The sequence below is a fragment of the Melanerpes formicivorus genome, unplaced genomic scaffold (assembly GCF_026170545.1).
Source record: "Melanerpes formicivorus ecotype bairdi unplaced genomic scaffold, bMelFor1.0.p_v2 SCAF_16, whole genome shotgun sequence".
NCBI classification, from domain to species: domain Eukaryota; kingdom Metazoa; phylum Chordata; class Aves; order Piciformes; family Picidae; genus Melanerpes; species Melanerpes formicivorus.
Genome location: NW_027142368.1, coordinates 2997493 through 3017501, shown reverse-complemented (window position 1 = coordinate 3017501; position 20009 = coordinate 2997493). Strand labels below are relative to the sequence as shown.

The window sequence follows — 20009 nt, the reverse complement described above, 5'->3', positions numbered from 1 at the left end:
AGGAAGTGAAATGCCCGAGGAGGTCTTAACCGAGAGAGCTGCCCACAGATAGCCAAGAATTGACTTGCAAATCATACAACAAAAAGCTATCGATGACTCAAACTTAAGTCTGATTTCCAAGAGGCTCTTGGCAAATAAAAAAGGACAGAGAAGAGAGAGGGGAGGAAGGCACACTGACGGTCAGTACAATACCTTCTGACTTCAATGGCTTGAACTCGGTGAGAATCACAGTATCATCTTGAAAAGGAAAAAACAGTAAGGACTAGAAGTAAAATCTACTTTTAACATGAAGCCATTTAATAATTCTTCTGTACCCTCTACAACACAGTCACTATTCCAACTAAAGAATAAGCCCTGGAAACCAGAGACTGTGACCTAGACATGAAACGCAGAGCAGGCTCCTCTTGAAACACCAACATTCACCTTCTTGCAACACAAACGAGGATGACCACAACAGTTCTGCTAATCAAGGAAACACTCTTAAAGTTCTTTAAGAAATCACAACTTAGTAGCTAAAGACGAGAGTAAACCAATGATAGTCTGACAAAACCACCAGATTTAAGGCAGTGGCCCTGTGGCCCTGTTCTTCAACACCACACGCTCTGCTGTACGTGAAGAGATCGAGAAATGCCTGCACACCAAGGACAACAAATGAGGACACACAAGCGGTCCTTCAGTACAAAATTTGTTTGCACAAGTCACACTTGTCAAACTTTTTGTTCAAAATTAACTCCAGAACAATGCCACAAGTATCAAAACTCATAGGAACTGTTTCAGCCATTGATGGCTTTAATATTTATCCAAATAGTTGGCCTTTCACGGGCAAGAACACATCCTAGCTGAGAGAAATAACCCTTTCCTAACATAACAGTCATCTCCAACAGCCTTACAGTTCTGCACACAGCTATTTAATTCCTTGACCACATGTGTTTGGGGAGTTTGCACATTACTGGAAAGAACCAAGCTTCACTTGGGCTATAATTCTGCTGCATTAACATGTGCTGTCCTAAACTACACCCTGCAACGGAGCAGCCTACTTATAAACCCTTGGTTTACCACCCCTAGCCATTTCTGTTTCAATTACAGACCCTGAGGACCAGAACAACAGTCACCCAAAATAGCTCACAGAAATCAGCATTCAGAGCTGAAGTCTGGGGAATATCATGAAGACTGATCTTGCCCCTTAAAATAAGCAGTTTGCTCCACACACACACACACAAAGGTACATTTTAGTGCAGTCATGATTTCTCTAGCAAGCATGAAAAATGGCTTCTTGTGTCATGAAATGACTAGTCAGTCTACACTAGTTTGACTTCATTCACAAGTGCCTGAATCACTTCCTTTGTCTCCCATTACAAAACTGATGCTTTAGGAAAAGATAAAAGGAATTTAATTCCACCTCCTGACCCAATGGCAAGAAAAAAAGAAAGTGCTGTGATAGGATTAATATTTCAGGAATCCCTATACATTCCATCACAGAAGACTAAACCCCTTCATGATCTAGACACCAACATGCTCACAATCTTTCAAACACCCTTCTGTATCTGCAATTTATAGATGCCCTGGTGAGGCTGCATCCAGAGTACTGTGTCCAGTTCTGGGCTCCTCAGTTCAAGAAGGACCTGAGGGAACTGTTTGAAAGAGTCCAGGACAGAATCACACAAATGATTAGGGGAGTGTAACATCTTCCTTATGAGGAGAGACTGAGGGAGCTGGGGCTCTTTAGCTTGGAAAAGAGGAGACTAAGGGGTGACCTCATTAATGTTTATAAAATGTGTAAAGGGTGAATGCCAAGAGGATGGAGCCAGGCTCTGCTCAGTGATGCCCAATGCCAGCACAAGGGGCAGTGGTGGAAGTTGAGGCATAGGAAGTTCCATGGAAACAGGAGGAAACATTTTTTCCCTGTGAGGGTGACAGAACCCTGGGGGGTTGCGGAGTCTCCCTCTCTGGAGATATTCAAAACCTGCCTGGATGCATTCCTGTGTGATCTGGTACAGATGATCCTCCTCTTGCAGGGGGGGTTGAACTGGATGGGCTTTGGAGGTCCCTCCCAGCCCCTAACATTCTGTGATTCTGTGATCAGGACACAGACTATTCAAGTACCAGTGGCCATCACATATTTAAAATTAGGTAAGTGGTTTGGAGCCCACATGCACAACCTGCCTACCAATTCTACTTGATGGCTGCAATGGCAAGACAGACTTTACAAAATTAAAAATTACATTCACCTGCAAGGAAATTAGCACCACAAAATAAATGTTAACAAATGCTGTTTCGTTAAAATGTTAACATATAGGTGCTTCCAAAGCCAAGTGGCACCTGAACTGACCTATTTTAAGGATCAAAACTCTCATTTTGCTGCTGAAACTAGAAAATCATCTGCACTTGCACAGTTAGGACCTCTGACAGAGCTATTCCAAAGTCCAAGTTAAATCCAGGTGGGGTCTCACCAGAGCTGAGTAGAGGGGGAGAATCACCTCCCTTGACCTGCTGGCCACACTTCTCCTGATGCAGCCCAGGATCTGATTGGCTTTCTGGGCTGCAAGTGTGCCTTGAGAGCTCATGTTGAGCTTCTTGTCCACCAGCACCCCCAAGTCCCTCTCCTCAGGGCTGCTTTCCAGACAGTCACTGCCCAAGAAAAGGTGGTGTTGATAAACTGGTTATTGCTCAGCAGCAGTGACAGCACTACTACTTGTTCTCCTATTACTTTCAGTATAGTTTCCAAAACACTGCTTCCACTTATTTGCAGTTTTCTAAGGTACAGTCACAGAATCATAGAATCAATAAGGTTGGAAAAGACCTCAAAGATGATCAAGTCCAACCTTTCACCCATGACCTCATGACTACTAAACCATGGCACCAAGTGCCACATCCAATCCTCTCTTGAGCACCTCCAGGGACGGTGACTCCACCATCTCCCTGGGCAGCACATTCCAATGGCTAACAACTCTCTCTGGGAAGAACTTCCTCCTCACGTCCAGCCTAAACTTCCCCTGGTGCAGCTTGAGACTGTGTCCTCCTCTTCTGGTGCTGGTTGCGTGGGAGAAGAGACCAACCCCCTCCTGGCTACAACCTCCCTTCAGCTAGTTGTAGAGGGCAATAAGGTCTCCCCTGAGCCTCCTCTTCTCCAGGCTAAACAATCCCAGCTCCCTCAGCTTCTCTTCATCCACAAAACCAAGCAGGTAAAAAGAGCTTTTGGACCTATGATGCTGTTGTCTATATCTGAAGCCTTTGGTGTATTGGTTAATATACACACATACCCCTTGAGCAAAATTTTGATGGTCCAGGTAATAAAATACCACAAACCATACCCCAACCACAAAAAAACCACAAGCACCCCCAAAGAACAACAACCCACCCCCAAAGAACAACACCCAAATCAAACACTGATATTCATGCTTAACAAGCAATAAAGGAAAGTCTTCATTCTCGGTATCTCAAAGTTACTACTTTAATACAGCCCTGCCATTATTCAATAACCTGGCCTGCCTCATACAAAAGAGAAATCAATGTAAAGCATGATTATTTATCAGTAAATCAATGAGTTATTTAGATTTCTGTGTCCTTAGCTCCCCAGAAGATCACCATGGGATTACTGCTGTGGTGGGATCTACCCTGACCAATCTCCATTTCTGATAAGCAGGGTGATTGAGCTGTGAGTCACTCACAAAAATACATCCCGAACAAAGACCTCTCCTAAAGGAGGTCACTCATTCCAAGCAAGCTTCAGAATGGCTATTGTGAGTGCTTCCATATCTAAGAAAAACACAGCTTTAAAATGACTTATTAACTAAGTTTATGTGTATATTGACCACATGCTCCCACAGTTGGATGACTGGGTTGCCTTGGGGAACAGAGGACTCACCTAGTATGCTGGCTCCTGAGCTAGTATAGTGTTATTGCTTCAGGTGGCATCATCTGAAGAGCGATAACTGACTTACTGAGTGATAACTGCACTGCTAAGCCAAAGGCTCAGTCTCAAAAGTATATCTGAAGTGGAGGTTTATGCACACTCAGCTGCTCCTAACAATGTAAAACTGTTTCTAAACTATGAAGCCACAGAATGATAGAATGGCTTAGGTTAGAAGGGACTTTAGAAATCATCTCCTTCAACCTCCCCTCCATTGGCAGGGATGCCTTACTACTAGACTCAGCTGCTCAAGCTTTCATCCAACTCCACCTTGAACAGTCCCAGGGAGGAGGCATCCACAGCCTTTCTGGGTAGCCTATTCCAGGGTCTCACCACCCTTGTACTGAAGAGCTTCATTCCAAGATCCAGTCTAAACCTACTCTCCCTCAGCTTCAAACCATTGTAATCCTAGACACCCTTGTGAAAAGTCCCTCTCCAGCCTTTCTGCAGGATCCCTTTAGGTACTGGAAGGATGCTCTAAGGTCTCCCCGGTGTCTTTTCTTCTCCAAACTAAACAACCCCCACTCCCTCAGCCTATCCTCATAGCAGAGGTGCTGCAGCCCTTGGAACACCTTTGTGGCCCTCCTCGGGACTCACTCCAACAGCTCTGTGTCCTTCTTATGCTTGGGGACCCCAGAACTGGACATGGTACTCGAGGTGGGGTCTCACCAGAGCAGAGCAAGGGGGCAGAATCCCCCCTCTTGCCCTGCTGGCCACACTGTCCTTGATGCAGCCTAGCACACAATTTGCCTTCTGAGCTGCATGAGGGCATTGCCAGCTCCTAGTGAGCTTCTCATCCATCAATACACTCAAAATATTAAGCTCTCAGTAAATTCAAGAAAATGTATTTAGAACATTTTTTGCCACATGGTTTGCATTCAAGTATAGCCTACTCCATAGACATTCATTTCCAGCATGTGCTTTGCTATTAAGTAAGTGATTCCAGAGAACAGGTATTAATCCAGGAGCAAAAAACCCAAGTATTTTATATAAGCATAACTATATGAAACTGAAATCTCTTACTAACAGTAAGAAAATCTCATTTAGCATCTGGAAGACACAAAGTCCTCAGTTCTAACCTCCAGTCTAGCAAATAGGCATCTTAAACTTGTGGTTTACCCTCTTTTAAAGAGCTGTCAAACCTCCCCTTTTGATTACAAGGCACTATGCTAAAAAAAAAAAAAAACAAATAAAGAAGTTGTGTAAATCCCATTTTTAGCAAAAAGCCACAAGCAGAATGTTGTAATACACAAATGGCATTTCAGTGTGGTTAAGGCAACAACCATTATCATACTGCATGCAGCTGCACAGACAAAACTGAAAGCTTGCTGCTAGCACGCAGACATTTCAAGCATCATCCTTTTGCAGGATGACACATGTAAACTGATTAACAGGTCCAAATGTCCAGGTGGACAAGAAGGCCAATGGCATCCTGGCCGGCATCAAGAATAGTGTGGTCAGCAGGAGCAGGGAAGTCATTGTGCCCCTGTACTCAGCACTGGTTAGGCCACACCTTGAGTCCTGTGTCCAGTTCTGGGTCCCTCAGTTTAAGAAGGACATTGAGACTCTTGAATGTGTCCAGAAAAGGGCAACGAGGCTGGGGAGAGGCTTCGAGCACAGCCCTATGAGGAGAGTCTGAGGGAGCTGGGGTTGCTTAGCCTGGAGAAGAGGAGGCTCAGGGAAGACCTTATTGCTCTCTACAACTACCTGAAGGGAGGTTGCAGCCAGGAGGGGGTTGGTCTCTTCTCCCAGGCAACCAGCACCAGAACAAGAAGACACAGGTTCAAACTGCACCAGGGGAAGTTTAGGCTGGAGGTGAGGAGAAAGCTCTTCTGAGAGAGAGTTGTTAGCCATTGGAATGTGCTGCCCAGGGAGGTGGTGGAGTCACCGTCCCTGGAGGCATTCAAGAGGGGATTGGACACGGCACTTGGTGCCATGATTTAGTCATGAGGTCTTGGGTGACAGGTTGGACTTGATGATCTTTGAGGTCTTTTCCAACCTTATTGATTCTGTGATTCCATGAAATGCAACTAAAACAAAGCCCAGACCAGTGACAGCTGGATAAAGTCAGCTACTTTAAAGTTGTGTAGTATTTAGATGCATGTAAGTAACAGAGGATAGGATGGCAAATAAACCTTAGAAGGGCAGGGTGGTAAAATACCAGGCTGCAGAAGTCCCTACAACTCCTGAAGCAGTATGGCTGTGCTTGTTTGCATTTACGTGCCGGGCCAGGTGTCATCAGCACTCCCCAACTGCAGAGGCAGATAAGCAGCTCAGGCAATGGCCCTGCACACACACATGAAAATGCCAAGAGCTCTTCTGGCTCCTTCAAGATGAGAAAAGGAGAACTACTGTGTTGCTTTTCATCACTGCTCAACTTCCACCAAAATCACTGCTGGAACCCTGATGAAAGACAGCCTCTGATTTCTTTCAGCACTGGCAATCCACACATCGCCACATGCAGAGGAGGACCCAGTGTGCCTGTCACCCTATGGGCACTCATCCCTTCTATGAGACATCTATAGATGTCATAAACAGAGAAGTGAGATGTGAATGGGGAACTAACCAAGGGGAAAGAGTGAAAAAAGGGTGGGGTGAGCTTTAGCATAAACCAGGAACAAACATTAATTTGTGCTTTCATGAGAAAAGTGAAAAGCAATATATAAGACCCCCCTACAGCTCAAATTCACTGGCCCTGGCACTATTCCTCAGTTTCATGCCACCTGGATACTTGATTTCAGGGGGCCCATTTCATCCACAATTTTTAGTTCCTCCTATGAATTTGTAGTTTTCCTATGACAAAAGACAGAGAAAATGTGCCATGAAGTTTTTTATGCAAGCATCAGTGGATTGAGAGGCCTGAAGCACCCAATGGCATCCAACTCACCAAGGGCCCCAAAACCACATCTGCTAATTACCGCTCGTTAGCATGGTATATTTCCAGCACACTATAAATTGTGCAAACACAGGCTCTCTGATTTCCTACCTGATAGTTAAGAAAACCCCTCTGAATAACAAACCACAGGGCCCTTTCTAATTTAGGGCTAGAGGAGAAAATTAAAGGCCAGCCATCTGCATCACGAGCTCTACCCACATGGCTGGCTGGGGTTCTGCTGTCTTGCCAAAGGCCTCAAATTTCACATTTACCCTTGGGAGCCTGTGATGGAAGACAAGGGGAACACTTGGAATTCCCATTTATAAGACTGCATTTCACCCAAAGATATTCTCCCTCCCTAAAATCAGCATTTGGAACTTTACCACCTCTACTGCTCCTCAGCCAGGGAGAACAGCTCTGACTGTACCAGGAAAAACAACGGGATGAAATGATGACTTGCTTGTATTATACTGTTACATGTAACTGGGTGATCCATGTGCACTGGGAAAAAAGGTCTGATTTGAAACAGTACCTTAGAACAAAGTCTTTTAACATCAATATCAAACATGGGCCAGATCTGTAACAGCCTACTGTTCTACAAAAACAACAACCAAAGTAATAAATGCCCTAACTCTTTAACTGAAAGGATCTACTGAAACTTTCAGATTGTAACTGTGCAAACCAGACCCAAGACAATTGCTCTCCTCATTTCCTGGACACTAGTTATAACTACAGCAGAAACTCTACTCTAGCAAAAATCAATCATGAAAATGTGCTAAAGAGAAAGACCAGAGACAAGCCTATGTCATGTGAAAATAGGTGCTAGTTCTGTCTTGATCCTTGATACGGTGTGGAATGTGATCCAAATTCGTCAGTGGAAGTATTCTGAACACACAGACAGATTCAGAAGCCTTTACTGGATTACTGCAATATGAGTAGTGCAACTATGGAACTGAGGTACTCTCTCAGCCCTTCTGGAGAACAACACTTACACATGGATTTTCATGTCACATCCGTTACCCTACTCAGATTGGTGAGTTAAGAGGTGTATTGTGTTACACTAAGAGAGGTAATTAGTGCTCACAAAGCCTGTCAAGCACAGCTGCACAAAACAGAGTTTCCAGCACTGGCTCAGGCATCCTGCCTTGATCTGTGCCTTTTTATCAGCAGCAGCCAGCCAGCTTGCCAGCACACCTTTTCTTGGCATGCAATGGACTAGAGCAGTGAACACCACTGGTTGAACAGCTGGAGGGTCTTGAAGGAGACCCTTCGAAGAAAAGCACACATCTAATAATCCAAGTAACCAAGTCCCAGCCTAGAATCAATTCCTCCCAGGAAGAATGTTTAATCTCTACATAATGCCTGACATACTCTGGAGCTTTCTGTAGACAGCCAACACCTCAAAATCCTTCCATAGCTACAACTGCAAGCATATCCCTAGCAAGATGACACAAGGATCTTCCCTCCCCTCCATGCATTTTTCACGTGCACATGAAAAGCTACTACCAAATATAATGAACTTACTGCTAGGTAACAGAGCACAAGCTGGAAGAGACACTGCTCTTCAGCTCAACCCCCCAGTGAAAGTAAGTGGAAAAGTTCACTACGTTCTTACCTTGCCACATAACACCAGACACAGCAACTCTTGCTAATATGCTTATATTAGGGGACAGTGCTTCTTATCTGTGTCTATGTAACTCATGAATTAGTTTATAGATACTACATATGAAGACAGGGCTGTTGGCTTTCCTGATTTTGTTTTGTTGGGGTTTATTTTTGTTTGGTTTGGGGGAGTTTGGGTTGTTTACAAAATATCTGCCAACAGTACTCACCATAACTTTAAAAACATACCTCCAGGAATGCTCTTGTGTCTTATCCTAGCTTATCTTTGATCATAGTAATTATTAAGCATTTGAACACAGACGTGGAAGTGCCCTTCTATTTTATGATACCATTTCTGCAGAGACTTGTCCAGAGTGCAAAAACTCACAGGTCAACACAGCTTGCAGTTCTCAACACATGCTACTACTGCACGTGTTAACTAAGAGCAAAGTATCTTTGAATTGTGTTTGTAAACTGAGAAGAACAGCTTTCAAAAGCCTTCCAGGGTGTGACACCATGCTTACCACCCCATTTCAGTGACCAGCAGCACACTGGAAACTTTACCAGATGTAGTCACACTTTTGAATTTTACTTAGAATAGAACAGAACAGAATAGAACAGAACAGAATAGACGAGGTTGGAAGAGACCTTCAAGATCATCGCGTCCAACCTATTATCCATCCCACCTAATCAATTAAACCACTCAACCAAGTACCCCATCAAGTCTCCTCCTAAACACCTCCAATGATGGTGACTCCACCACCTCCCTGGGCAGCCCATTCCAATGGGCAATCACTCTCTCTGTGCAGAATTTCCTCCTAACATCCAGTCTGAACCTCCCCTGGTGCAGCTTGAGACTGTGTCCTCTTGTTCTGGTGCTGGTTGCCTGGGAGAAGAGACCAGCCCCAGCCTGTCTACAACCTCTCTTCAGGTAGTTGTAGACAGCAACAAGGTCTCCCCTGAGAGATCCAAAGGTAAAGTTTTATTTTAAGGAAAGAAATAAAATCAAACACTTATGCATTGTAAACCTGCTTTTCCATTAGTCCTATAAACCTCCCAGAACAGGACACCACATCAGACAGCACTTGCTTTTTCTAGGGCTGCAAAACTGTCCGAGAGGGGAACACCAAGAGAACACCTCTCAGCCTTGCACTGCAGCAGGGTTTCAGCTGCTTCCTCAGCACTCACTTGGCATTCCCAGCCCAGAACCTGTGTACCCAGCTGGAACCAAACCCTTCCTCCAGGAACTCTGCAAGGGAGAAACAGCTCTTTCATTTTCTAAGCAAAAAGAACATTTGGCTGGGCTGGACACTCAAGTCCTTCACCTGAGGGAATTCAGCTGTATTGCCCACCTCTCTGAAGCGTAGCCTGAACTTCCCACATAATTGCTACTGGGTTAGGAAGGTACTGAGAGACCTAATCCGTCCTTGGAAGCTGCTTTGCTTTGCCAGGCTGCAGAGAGTGACTTTAATCTCATATGCAAGGCTCTTACCTGAAAGAAAAGTAAGTCTCAGTCACCAGACCACAGGCAATTTGTTTTATTATTCTTTACCTGATACAACCTCTGGATAAAAATCCATCTTTAACAGCTGTGGTGGAAGAGCTTCATGTTTATTTTCTCACGAAAAGCACCACAACACGTATACAAAAAAGATATATTAGGCAACATTATGCAAGTTGTTTGGATCAGATCCCAAAAGCAGGTTTTCCTCCTGCACACTGGAGTTTTCCATTACAAGGAGGTTTACCTTCCAATAACCAACCTCTATTTACACTGTGCCCCCGCGGTGATGCACCGAAGCCAGCAAAGAAATTCCACTCAGCCACTACACACTGGTTGGTGTGAAGGAGTATTTTTCTCCCCTGCCTTTTATATTCTGAACTATGTCTAAACTTCTTGGAGCTTTTATTATGTAGGAACAATCGTTTAAAAAAGCTTTCACGTTAACAAACCCTCTGCTTTAGCCCTGTGGGAACATGATATCCCATCCAGCGCTTCCACAAATAGAGCAGAAGTTACTACACGCATTGCCCCAGCAATTAGAGACAGAAGTATTTTATGGTACTAGTAGGGATCATAATAATGAGTTAAAAAGTGAAGTGTCACTTTATTAAGCTCAGGGCAGTATTTGGCCCTGAGTGCTGAGGCATTATGAGAAGCCAACACAGAATCACCAAGGTTGGAAGAGACCTCAAAGATCCTCAAGTCCAACCTGTCACCACAGACCTCATGCCTACTAGACCATGACACCAAGTGTCACATCCAATTCCCTCTTGAACACCTCCAGGGATGGTGACTCCACCACCTCCCTGGGCACCACATTCCAATTGGTAACGACTCTCTCATTGAAGAACTTTCTCCTCACCTCCAGCCTAAACTTCCCCTGGCACAGCTTGAGACTGTGTCCTCTTGTTCTGGTGCTGGTTGCCTGGGAGAAGAGACCAACCCCCTCCTGGCTACAACCTCCCTTCACATAATTGTAGAGAGCAATAAGGTCTCCCCTGAGCCTCCTCTTCTCCAGGCTAAACACACTGGCACCAGTGCTATCTGCAAGACACTGGCTTTGCCCAACGTTTTGTTGCCTTTCTCAGAGGGAACATAAGGAAGATGACAACCAACCTCAGTAAGGTTTGGATTTAGATCAGTCTTGGACCACTCAGTTCAAACTGACTCAAGGACTCAAACAGACTCAAGGAAGTTTTGGAAGAGAAACAATAGAATAACTAAGGTTGAAAAAGACTTCTAAGATCAAGACCAACCATCAACCCAACACTCCCATGCCCATGTCCTGAAGTGCCACGTCCATGTTTTATGAACACCTCCACAGACAGTGCTTCATCACTTCCTTAGCCAGCCTGTTGCAATGCCTGACCACTCTTCCAGTAATATCCAATCTAAACCTCTCCTGGCACAACTTGAGGCCATTTCCTCTTGTCCTATGACTAGTTACTTGGGAGAAGAGACCTACACCCATCATCTCACTACAACCTCCTTTCAGATAGCTGTAGAGACCAGTAAGGTTTTCCCTCAGCCTTCACTTCTCCAAATAATCCCAGCTCCCTCAGCCCCTCCTTATAAAATATGTGTATAAAGGCAGCATATTTCAAATGATGGCATGTTTTCCAGAAAATCCAGAGTCTTGGGGGGGGGAATATCTCCCACAACACAACAAGTGTAGCTTCAGCAATTCATGATGAAAATAAAATGCTTAACGTGAAGGCATGAAGAAATATTCCTAATAACATACTGCAGCCTACTTACTTTGGTAGTTTCCTTCCAATTTTGCAAGTTCCCTTTGCTCTGTTTGTAATGTGTGAAGTAAACACCCTGCAACTTCCAACAGAGAGCAAAAAATCACACCACGAAAATGGAAGTTATTACCTCATGTGGGTGTAATTCAACAGGAAGCCAGAAAGTTTCCTTCCAGGTAGAAGTTTTGGTGCACAGTCTCTAAACACAGACTCGGCAAGTTAAACTTTGTGCTGCTGGCAGGCAGTTTTTCATCACTGCAACCTGTTCCTCAGCATTCAAGTTTAATGAAAAGCAGTAAGCCTGAATGAAATACACACACACACACACGCACACTATCCAAAGATGAACGTGCCTTTAAGGGAAATAAGCAGCAGATGGTTTTCCTTCCGCTTTCTTCCTATTGACTCACACAGACCCTGCTTGTGCAGTCAGACATCATAGCCTGGAGCCTCCTTAAGAGGCTATCTTTTCCTTAAAAGCAGATGTTTAGATCTAGGAGAGGTCCCAGTGGCAATAAAAGTGTGCTGGTAACTTTTCTAAGCCGTAATTTAAGGAAATTCTGGGGTTTTTTTTAAACCATGAGAGATTTTTGGACAACAAATTAACAAAATAACCCCTTTAAAAAGTCTACTCACTGTACCCCATATTCCATTTGATTCTGTTTTAGAAAAATGATTGATTGGGAAAAAAAATGACCTGGCACAAGACGTTTTTCATACAAAGTTTGATAAACCCTACTAAATCATCCTCCTTCGCTGAACCCCCTCAACTCTCCTTACATTCCATGTTCATGGCTACAAAAAAACCCACAAGACACTCATGGGAAAACTGAATGCTGTGGAATTTAGTTTACAAACCTGACTTCTAACATGATGCCCCCAAACTGTTACTGCCTATTTCGTAAGCATTTTTTAGTCACAATCTACTTCAGGAGAACAGTCACTGGTTAGAGCAACTCAGTCCTCAGCACTTTTCATTGCTCACAGGCAGCGGGATGGGCAATGACTCAGGCTTCCCCACAGGGCTGTGGAAAGGCATTGCTGGCCCAGAGGCTGTAACACCCATCTGCTTCGGCTCTGAGCAAGCCTGCCAGCTCCACCGAGCTGCACTGAGAGACCAAACGTCTGTCTAGCACTTGCTGAGGGCTCCTGCCTTGCCATGGTCAGAAACCACTCTGCCCTGTCACTGTAAACACCTTCTTTTGGATAATGTTCATGGTCATAACCTGCTGTCCTATCTCCCTGAAACAAGACTGAGGAAGAGGTTTTTAAATCATGGTTTTACACTGGTGCTCAAGGTATTTAAAACGGCATGGCATGTTCTCCTAAAGAGACAGTGCAATCAAGCTGCGAGGGAAAGCATCCAACCCAGAAGCTCTTAGTGGTTCTTTGCTGCTTTAAGACCTTCACTTCTAGGACTGCTGGCAAAGCGTGGGCCCCAAGAGGCAGTTTTTCTAGGCCAGCGTTTTGCTTTTAACTATCTAAAGAATCTTTCTGAAAATATCCACCACACTGTTTTCTTTCTGCCTGTTGATCCTTGTTGCCAGGTGAGGTGCTGATAAACACCCACTGCAGCGTTTGCACCATGCTATTTGATGAAATCACACTATTACCACATTTATTATAAGCACTAACGTGACGTGTTGACAGGAACTGGAAACTGTAACCTGCTTACTCCAGAAAGCAAGGCCCCAACACCAACCCACCAGCTGCAAATGGTGCACAGGCCTTACGCAAAGCCAGCTGGCTACTGGTGCATCTCAAACAGAGCAAGGCAGGGAGAGGACTGCTACCACCTTCCTCAGCAAGACCACCTTCCTCAGCAAGACGACCTGGTCTGCTCTAAACCTCCTTGTAATGACAATCTACTGGCAGTCAGCCGCTCTCCTCAGCCTGAACCAAGGTGGTGCTTTGTGAAGGGCTATAAGTTTGCTGTTAGGCAAAGAGGCTTCTGCATTTGAAGTGTGTTTAAAAATAAGGGCTACCACCGAATCATTAGGATTCAATATTGAATCATAGAATACTAGGTTGGAAGGGACCTCAAGGATCATCTTGTCTCACTTCTCTGCGTAAATACATGGTCTAGATGAGATGGTCCAGCACCCCGTCCAGTTGGACCTTACAAGTGTCCAATGTTGGGAACTCCACCACTTTCCTGGGGAGATTCTTCCAATGGCTGATTGTCCTTGTGAAAAGTCTCGTGTCTAATCAGAATCTCCCCAGAAGTAACTTGCACCTATCGTCCCCCTCCTCTTCCATGGGACTTCTTACAATAACGGTCTTCATCTTCTCTGTAGCTCCAGCACGAGTTCCAAGCTGCGTGCTGGTGAAGGAACCACTGCTTTCAGGGTTTCTTTAGGGTTAACAAAGACCTTCTCAAACTATGCTCAGGCTCATGCCAACGCCTTAGTCGTTTGCTGTTCTCAGTGAAAGCCGGAGGATAAAAGACAGAGAGTCAGGAGGCATCAGGCGTCATCTCAGCCGTCTGCAGAGCTCCAAGGCGATACAGTACCCCCCCCCCAAACACCCACCCTAGGCTCTAGTCCGCTCTCAGCAGCCACCACCGGGCAGGAAGCCCCGCCGCGCCCGCAGAAGCCTCATCGCCGGGCAGGCGGAAAGAACCAGCGATCCCCCCGCCTTTCCCCCCTGCCTCCTACCATCCGCAGACAGAGCCATCTCGATAAGGGTCTCGTCCCCTTTCTTCCCCAAACGATTCATGGTGGCCGCTCTTCCCTTCTCCTTCAGGGGGGATTACTCCCAGGAGCTGATGGGAGAAGAAGGGGTGACTCAGGGGCTGGGCTGCCGCCCCATGCATGCGCACTGCCCGCAGAGGCGGAGCACGGAGTTGGAGCCGGGGGGAAACTGAAGGAGGGACGGGAAACTGAAACCAACCCCAACTGGCGGCCGCCCCAAGACCGGGCGCGGTGCCCGCTGCTCGCTCGGCCGGCCGGCGGAGGGGTAGCCGCCCGTTGGCCGCCCCGAGCGGGCACCGCGCCCGGCTGGGGAGCGGCTCGGCTCCGCTCCTGCGGTGAAGGGCGGCGGGGGAAGGTCTTTTCTTCCCTAGTATCTCCGTTAAACCCTTTGCTTTTCTACTACGTAGTAAGAACTGAACTGGGAAAAGATCCAGGATGTGAATAATTGATTTAATCTAATTTCCTTTAGTGGCGTTTTGGAAGGGCAACCTCTTTGTATGATTTTATTTTTATATACTGCGACGTTTCTTTTTTTGTTGTGGTTTGGGGCGGCTTTTTGTTGTAATTTGTGGGGGTTTTTTTTGGTTGATTTTGTTTGTTTGGGAAGGGGTTGGGTTGTTTGGGTGTTTCTTCCTTTGCCTTTAGTTGATCTCTCACGACAAAGCCCCACACAGCCCCGGACTACTCCCTGCCCTCACCACAGTGGAATGGACAGAGAATCTGAAGGGTAAAGTTGAGAAAACTCACAGGTTGATATAAAGACAGTTTGATAATAAATAAAAATATAGCAGGGGGAAAAAATTGCTGCCCAGGAAGTGGTTGAGTCCCCATCCCTGGAGGGATTGGCAAGGTAGGGACATGGCTTAGTGGTGGACTTGGCACTACTGGGTTAATGGTTGGACTTAAGAACAGGAAAATAAAACCCAGGAAAAACAGCTGCAAAAAAAAATTGCTGCCCACAACCTGACTGATGCCCAGGCAGTCCCTGAGCAACAGCAGCCTCTGCCAACCTCCACCCCCTCCAGGTTTATTTCTGAGCATGATGACACATGCCATGGGATATCCCTTTGGTCAGTTGGGGCCAGCTGTCTCAGTGGTGTCCTCTCCCAGCTTCTTGTTCACTCCTGACTGAGGAGCAGAGAAGGCCTGGAGGCTATGCAGACACTACCCTGCAAGAACTAAAGCATCCTGTGTTATCAGCTCTCTTTTATCACAAGCCCTGAGCACAGCCCCATGCAATCTGCTATGAAAAAGTTTATCTCTATCCCAGCCAAAGCCAGCAAGGTCACCCATTCCCTTTACTGAGGATGATTACCCTCTCACTCTTGGCTTTGCAGGGATGTAAAGAACAGTACAGACCTGTCAGCCTGACCTCAGTGCCAGGCAAGATTATGCAACAGGTCATCTTGAGTGCAATCACATAGCACTTACAGGATGGCCAAGGGATCAGGCCCAGCCAGCATGGATTTAGGAAGGGCAGGTCCTGCCTGACCAACCTGATCTCCTTCTATGATCAGGTGATTGCCTGGTGGATGTGGGGAAGGCTGTGGATGTAGTCTACCTAGACTTCAGCAAGGCCTTTGATACTGTCCCCCACAGCAGACTCCTGGCCAAGCTGTCAGCCTGTGGCTTGGACAGCAGCACTCTGTGATGGGTTAGGAACTGGGTGGAGGCTGAGCCCAGAGAGTGGTGGTGAATGGTGCCACATCCAGCTGGCAGCCAGGCACTGGTGGTGTCCCCTAGGGATCAGTGCTGGGCCCTGTGCTCTTTAATATCTTTACTGTTGATCTGGATGAGGGGATTGAGTCCATCATCAGTAAGTTTGCAGATGACACCAAGCTGGGGGCAGGTGTTCATGTGTTAGAGGACAGGAGAGCTCTGCAGAGCGACCTTGATAGGCTGGACAAAGTCCAAGGGCATGAGATTGAACACATCTAAGTGCCAGGTTCTACACATTGGGCACAACAACCCCATGCAGTGCTACAGGCTGGGGTCAGAGTGGCTGGAGAGAGGCCAGGCAGAAAGGGACCTGGGAGTACTGGTGGATAGTAGGCTGAACATGAGCCAGCAGCATGCCCAGGTGGCCAAGAAAGCAAATGGCATCCTGGCCTGCATTAGGAATACTGTGGCCAGCAAGAGCAGGGAAGTCATTGTGCCCTGTACTCTGCACTGGTTAGGCCACACCTGGAGTCCTGTGTCCAGTTCTGGGCCCCTCAATTTAAGAAGGACATTGAGACACTTGAACGTGTCCAAAGAAGGGCAACAAGGCTGGGGAGAGGCTTTGAGCACAGCCCTGTGAGGAGAGGCTGAGGGAGCTGGGGTTGCTTAGCCTGGAGAAGAGGAGGCTCAGGGGAGACTTTATTGCTGTCTACAACTACCTGAAAGGTGGTTGTAGCCAGGTGGGGGTTGGTCTCTTCTCCCATCTCAAGCTGCACAAAGGGAAGTTTAGGCTGGAGGTGAGGAGAAAGTTCTTCACTGAGTCGTTCATCATTGGAATGTGGTGGCCAGGGAAGTGGTGGAGTCACCGTCCCTGGAGGTGTTCAACAGGGGATTGGACATGGCACTTGGTGCCATGGTCTAGTCATGAGGTGTTTGGTGACAGTATCACAGTATTACAGTATCACCAAGGTTGGAAGCGACCTCAAAGATTATGGAGTCCAACCTGTGGACTCAGTGATGACAGGTTGGACTCGATGATCTTTGAGTTCTCTTCCAACCTTGGTGATACTGTGATACTGTGATACTAATCTGAGGTAGTTTCCAACCGACTGTTTGCTCGGTACACATGTTTCACCAACATTTTGTTCATTAATATAATCTGAGGACTTCTTTCAGATTGACTTTTTTGGTATATCCAGCCTAAGTAACCATTTTATGGACCCAAAGTGATAGCAGTTTTGTTTTTTTCTTACTGGGCAACTGCAAGACAACAGTGGTTTAATGACTCTTAGTTGTAAGGTTAATCAAGCAAAGGGAGTTGGTTAAGGTGCTGGGCTTGTACTCAGGTCTGTGTGCAGTATTAGGCCTTTATTTGTACCATGTGGCATTGTTGCTTGGAGAAGTGTATTTTTAGTCAGGAGCAAGACCTAAAAATGGATCTGTTTGTTTTCCAGAGTCTGAACTGTTTAGTCTGGTTTTTAATCTCATGATGCAGGATGGTGGGCACAAAGATGATGGGGAGGGCACACCAAAAGCACGCCTTTAAACAGCTTGTAACTGCATGCAACGTTCCAGGCCACAAGGTTCCATTCAAAAGCTATATTTGCTAAGCCTTTAATTTCCTCACAGCACTGCATATCTCAGATAGGTGCTTTTATGCCCATAGAAGATGCAATTAGAGGCAGTATTCAACAGCAGCCAGAACAGCAAGAGTTGCTGTGGCCATCACTGGAATTTGCCTCCTGATTACATGGTTGCTCTTCCCAGCTCCACCCAGCATGTGCCAGCCATACCTAAAGCTGTGTATGTACCGCATGCAGCATGCCAAAGATCATCTTGCAGGTCTCTGTAATTGGACGGTCTCATGGTTTGTTGAGGCACTGAACTTGTGTAAATTACACAGGACAGAGGTCTCCTCTCCCAGGAGGAACTATATATGGAAGGCCTTCTGCTCATGGGAGGGGCACAGTAGGCCAAGGCAACATCCAGCCTCGAGGTTTCTTGAATATTCAGAGTTGAGGCAGACACTGGCTTGGTGGTTTCACAAGATACCTAAGCAATCCAGGACCACACTTCCTTCAAATGGCGCAGGCTTTTTTCCCCTCCTACCTTGCATTTTCACTACTGATTGTTCAGACAGTGCTGAAATGATTCAGGTCAACCCATTAAACTGTCTGATCTTTTTTATTTTGCTGAGTTTTCATTTCCATGCCTCACTGCAGCAGCTGCTGTCAAAACAAAGGAGGATGTGGGGAACTACAGAACAGCAGGACCACTTTATTCATGAAATATCAATATAATAACCAGGTGTGCTATAATATTCCTGCTTTTGGTGGTCTGGAGTTCAGACACTGTTTTTAATATAGTGTATGTATAAACAAACAAAAAGAGCCTCAAAACCTCTAGAAGGCTGTGGGTGTAGGTGACAAGCATCACCAAAAATTACTGACAGTGATTACACTTAGGATTTTCAGCAGCAAAGCATAATCTTCTGTTTGTGCCAAAGGAAAGCAGGTAGTGTGTAGCCCTTACCAAGCCTTACTTTCCACTGATGAGCTTTTTTGAAAGCATGGAACTGATTTACAGGCCTTCATATTTCAAAACATTGTTATTTATATGCAGAAAATTGGTGAGATTGGGGGTGAGATTTCAAAGATATCACAGAATCGTTAGGGTTGGAAGGGACCTCAAGGATCATCCAGTTCCAACTATGGACAAGGACACCTCACACTAGATCAGGTTGCTCACAGCCACATCCAGCCTGCCCTTAAAAACCTCCAGGGATGAGGCTTGTACCACCTCCCTGGGCAACCTGTTCCAGTGTCTCACCACCCTCATGGGGAAGAACTTCTTCCTGACATGCAGTCTGAATCTACCCATTTCTATTCTTTTCCATTCTCCCTAGTCCTATCACTGACTGACACCCTAAAAAATTCCTCCCCAGCTTTCTTGTAAGCCCTCCTAAGATATTGGTAGGCCACAATTAGGTCTCCTCAGAACCTTCTCTTCTCCAGACTGAACAGCCCCAACTCCCTCAGTCTGTTCTCTATGGACATATCTCTGTGCCCACCATTGTCTCGGATTCCATTCTAAGCCATTCACAACTTGAGATCCAAGCTTTTTTGCAAGTCCTGTTAGAGGACTGTCTAAACCTTTTGACACTAGCACATCTGAAAAATGTGACCCTGAGTCCTAAATCTTGTGGAAAATTGAGCTTCTGTGTTTATCAGTCAGATGCTCTGAAAGATTTCTGAGAAGGAATCTAATATATACAGCTTTTGTATTTTTGGCTTGGGGGCCTCCATTTAACTGGTTCAGATAATGCATGCCATCAGGATTCCCAGGGCTGTGCATGTCCCATATTCATGTCACAGTCTTGGAAGCTTGTTGCTGTCTACAGCTGCCTGAAGGGAGGTTGTAGCCAGGTGGGGTTTGGTCTCTTCTGCCAGGCAACTAGCACTGGAACAAGAGGACACAGTCTCAAGCCGCACCAGGGGAAGTTTAGACTGGAGGTGAGGAGAAAGTTCTTCACTGAGACTTGTTGGCCCTTGGAATGTGCTGCCAAGGGGGGTGGTGGAGTCACTGTCCCTGGAGGTATTCAAGAGGGGATTGGACGTGGCACTTGGTGCCATGGTTTAGTAGTCATGAGGGTGACAGGTTGGACTTGATGATCTTTGAGGTCTTTTCCAACCTTATTGATTCTATGATTCTAAGCTGCAGCAGCTTTCTGCTGTTGAAGATCTGTGTATTGCATATACTCCTTTTGTTTAACAAACAGGTTTATATATCTATATATTCAGGGGTTTTAGTAAGTTTTCAAATCAGACTGTGAGCACAAGTTAGCAATAACAGAGCACAAGTTTGGAACAGATGCAGGAGTGACAGGGAAGCAGGGTGTCTCCTTCCCAGCCTCTTCAGCCTGCTCTTTCTCCTCTGATGGCTGAGCAGCCCCACAGTTGCTGTGAGATTTCAGCACACATGGGCTGCATCCCAGAAGTGAATGTTGCTGCTTCTCACA

The 20009-nt window shown here is 46.0% G+C and overlaps 1 protein-coding gene across 7 annotated transcripts in view; it reads right to left on the bottom strand.

Annotated features, from left to right (window-relative positions):
- The window catches only part of ANO5 (anoctamin 5), a 67722-nt gene extending 53285 nt beyond the window's left edge, over window positions 1-14437 (bottom strand). For 4 of the 7 annotated variants that reach the window (XM_068147805.1, XM_068147806.1, XM_068147808.1 and 1 more), the window contains exons 1-2: window positions 14297-14437; window positions 193-237 (exon numbers count right to left, since the gene is read on the bottom strand). In XM_068147805.1, coding sequence (XP_068003906.1) covers window positions 193-237; window positions 14297-14357 — 106 coding nt within the window. In that variant the 5' untranslated portion in view covers window positions 14358-14437. The remainder of the gene's footprint in view (window positions 1-192; window positions 238-14296) is intronic. The other 3 variants (XM_068147807.1, XM_068147810.1, XM_068147811.1) reach the window with 2 other exon arrangements.
- Window positions 14438-20009: the final 5572 nt, after the last annotated feature.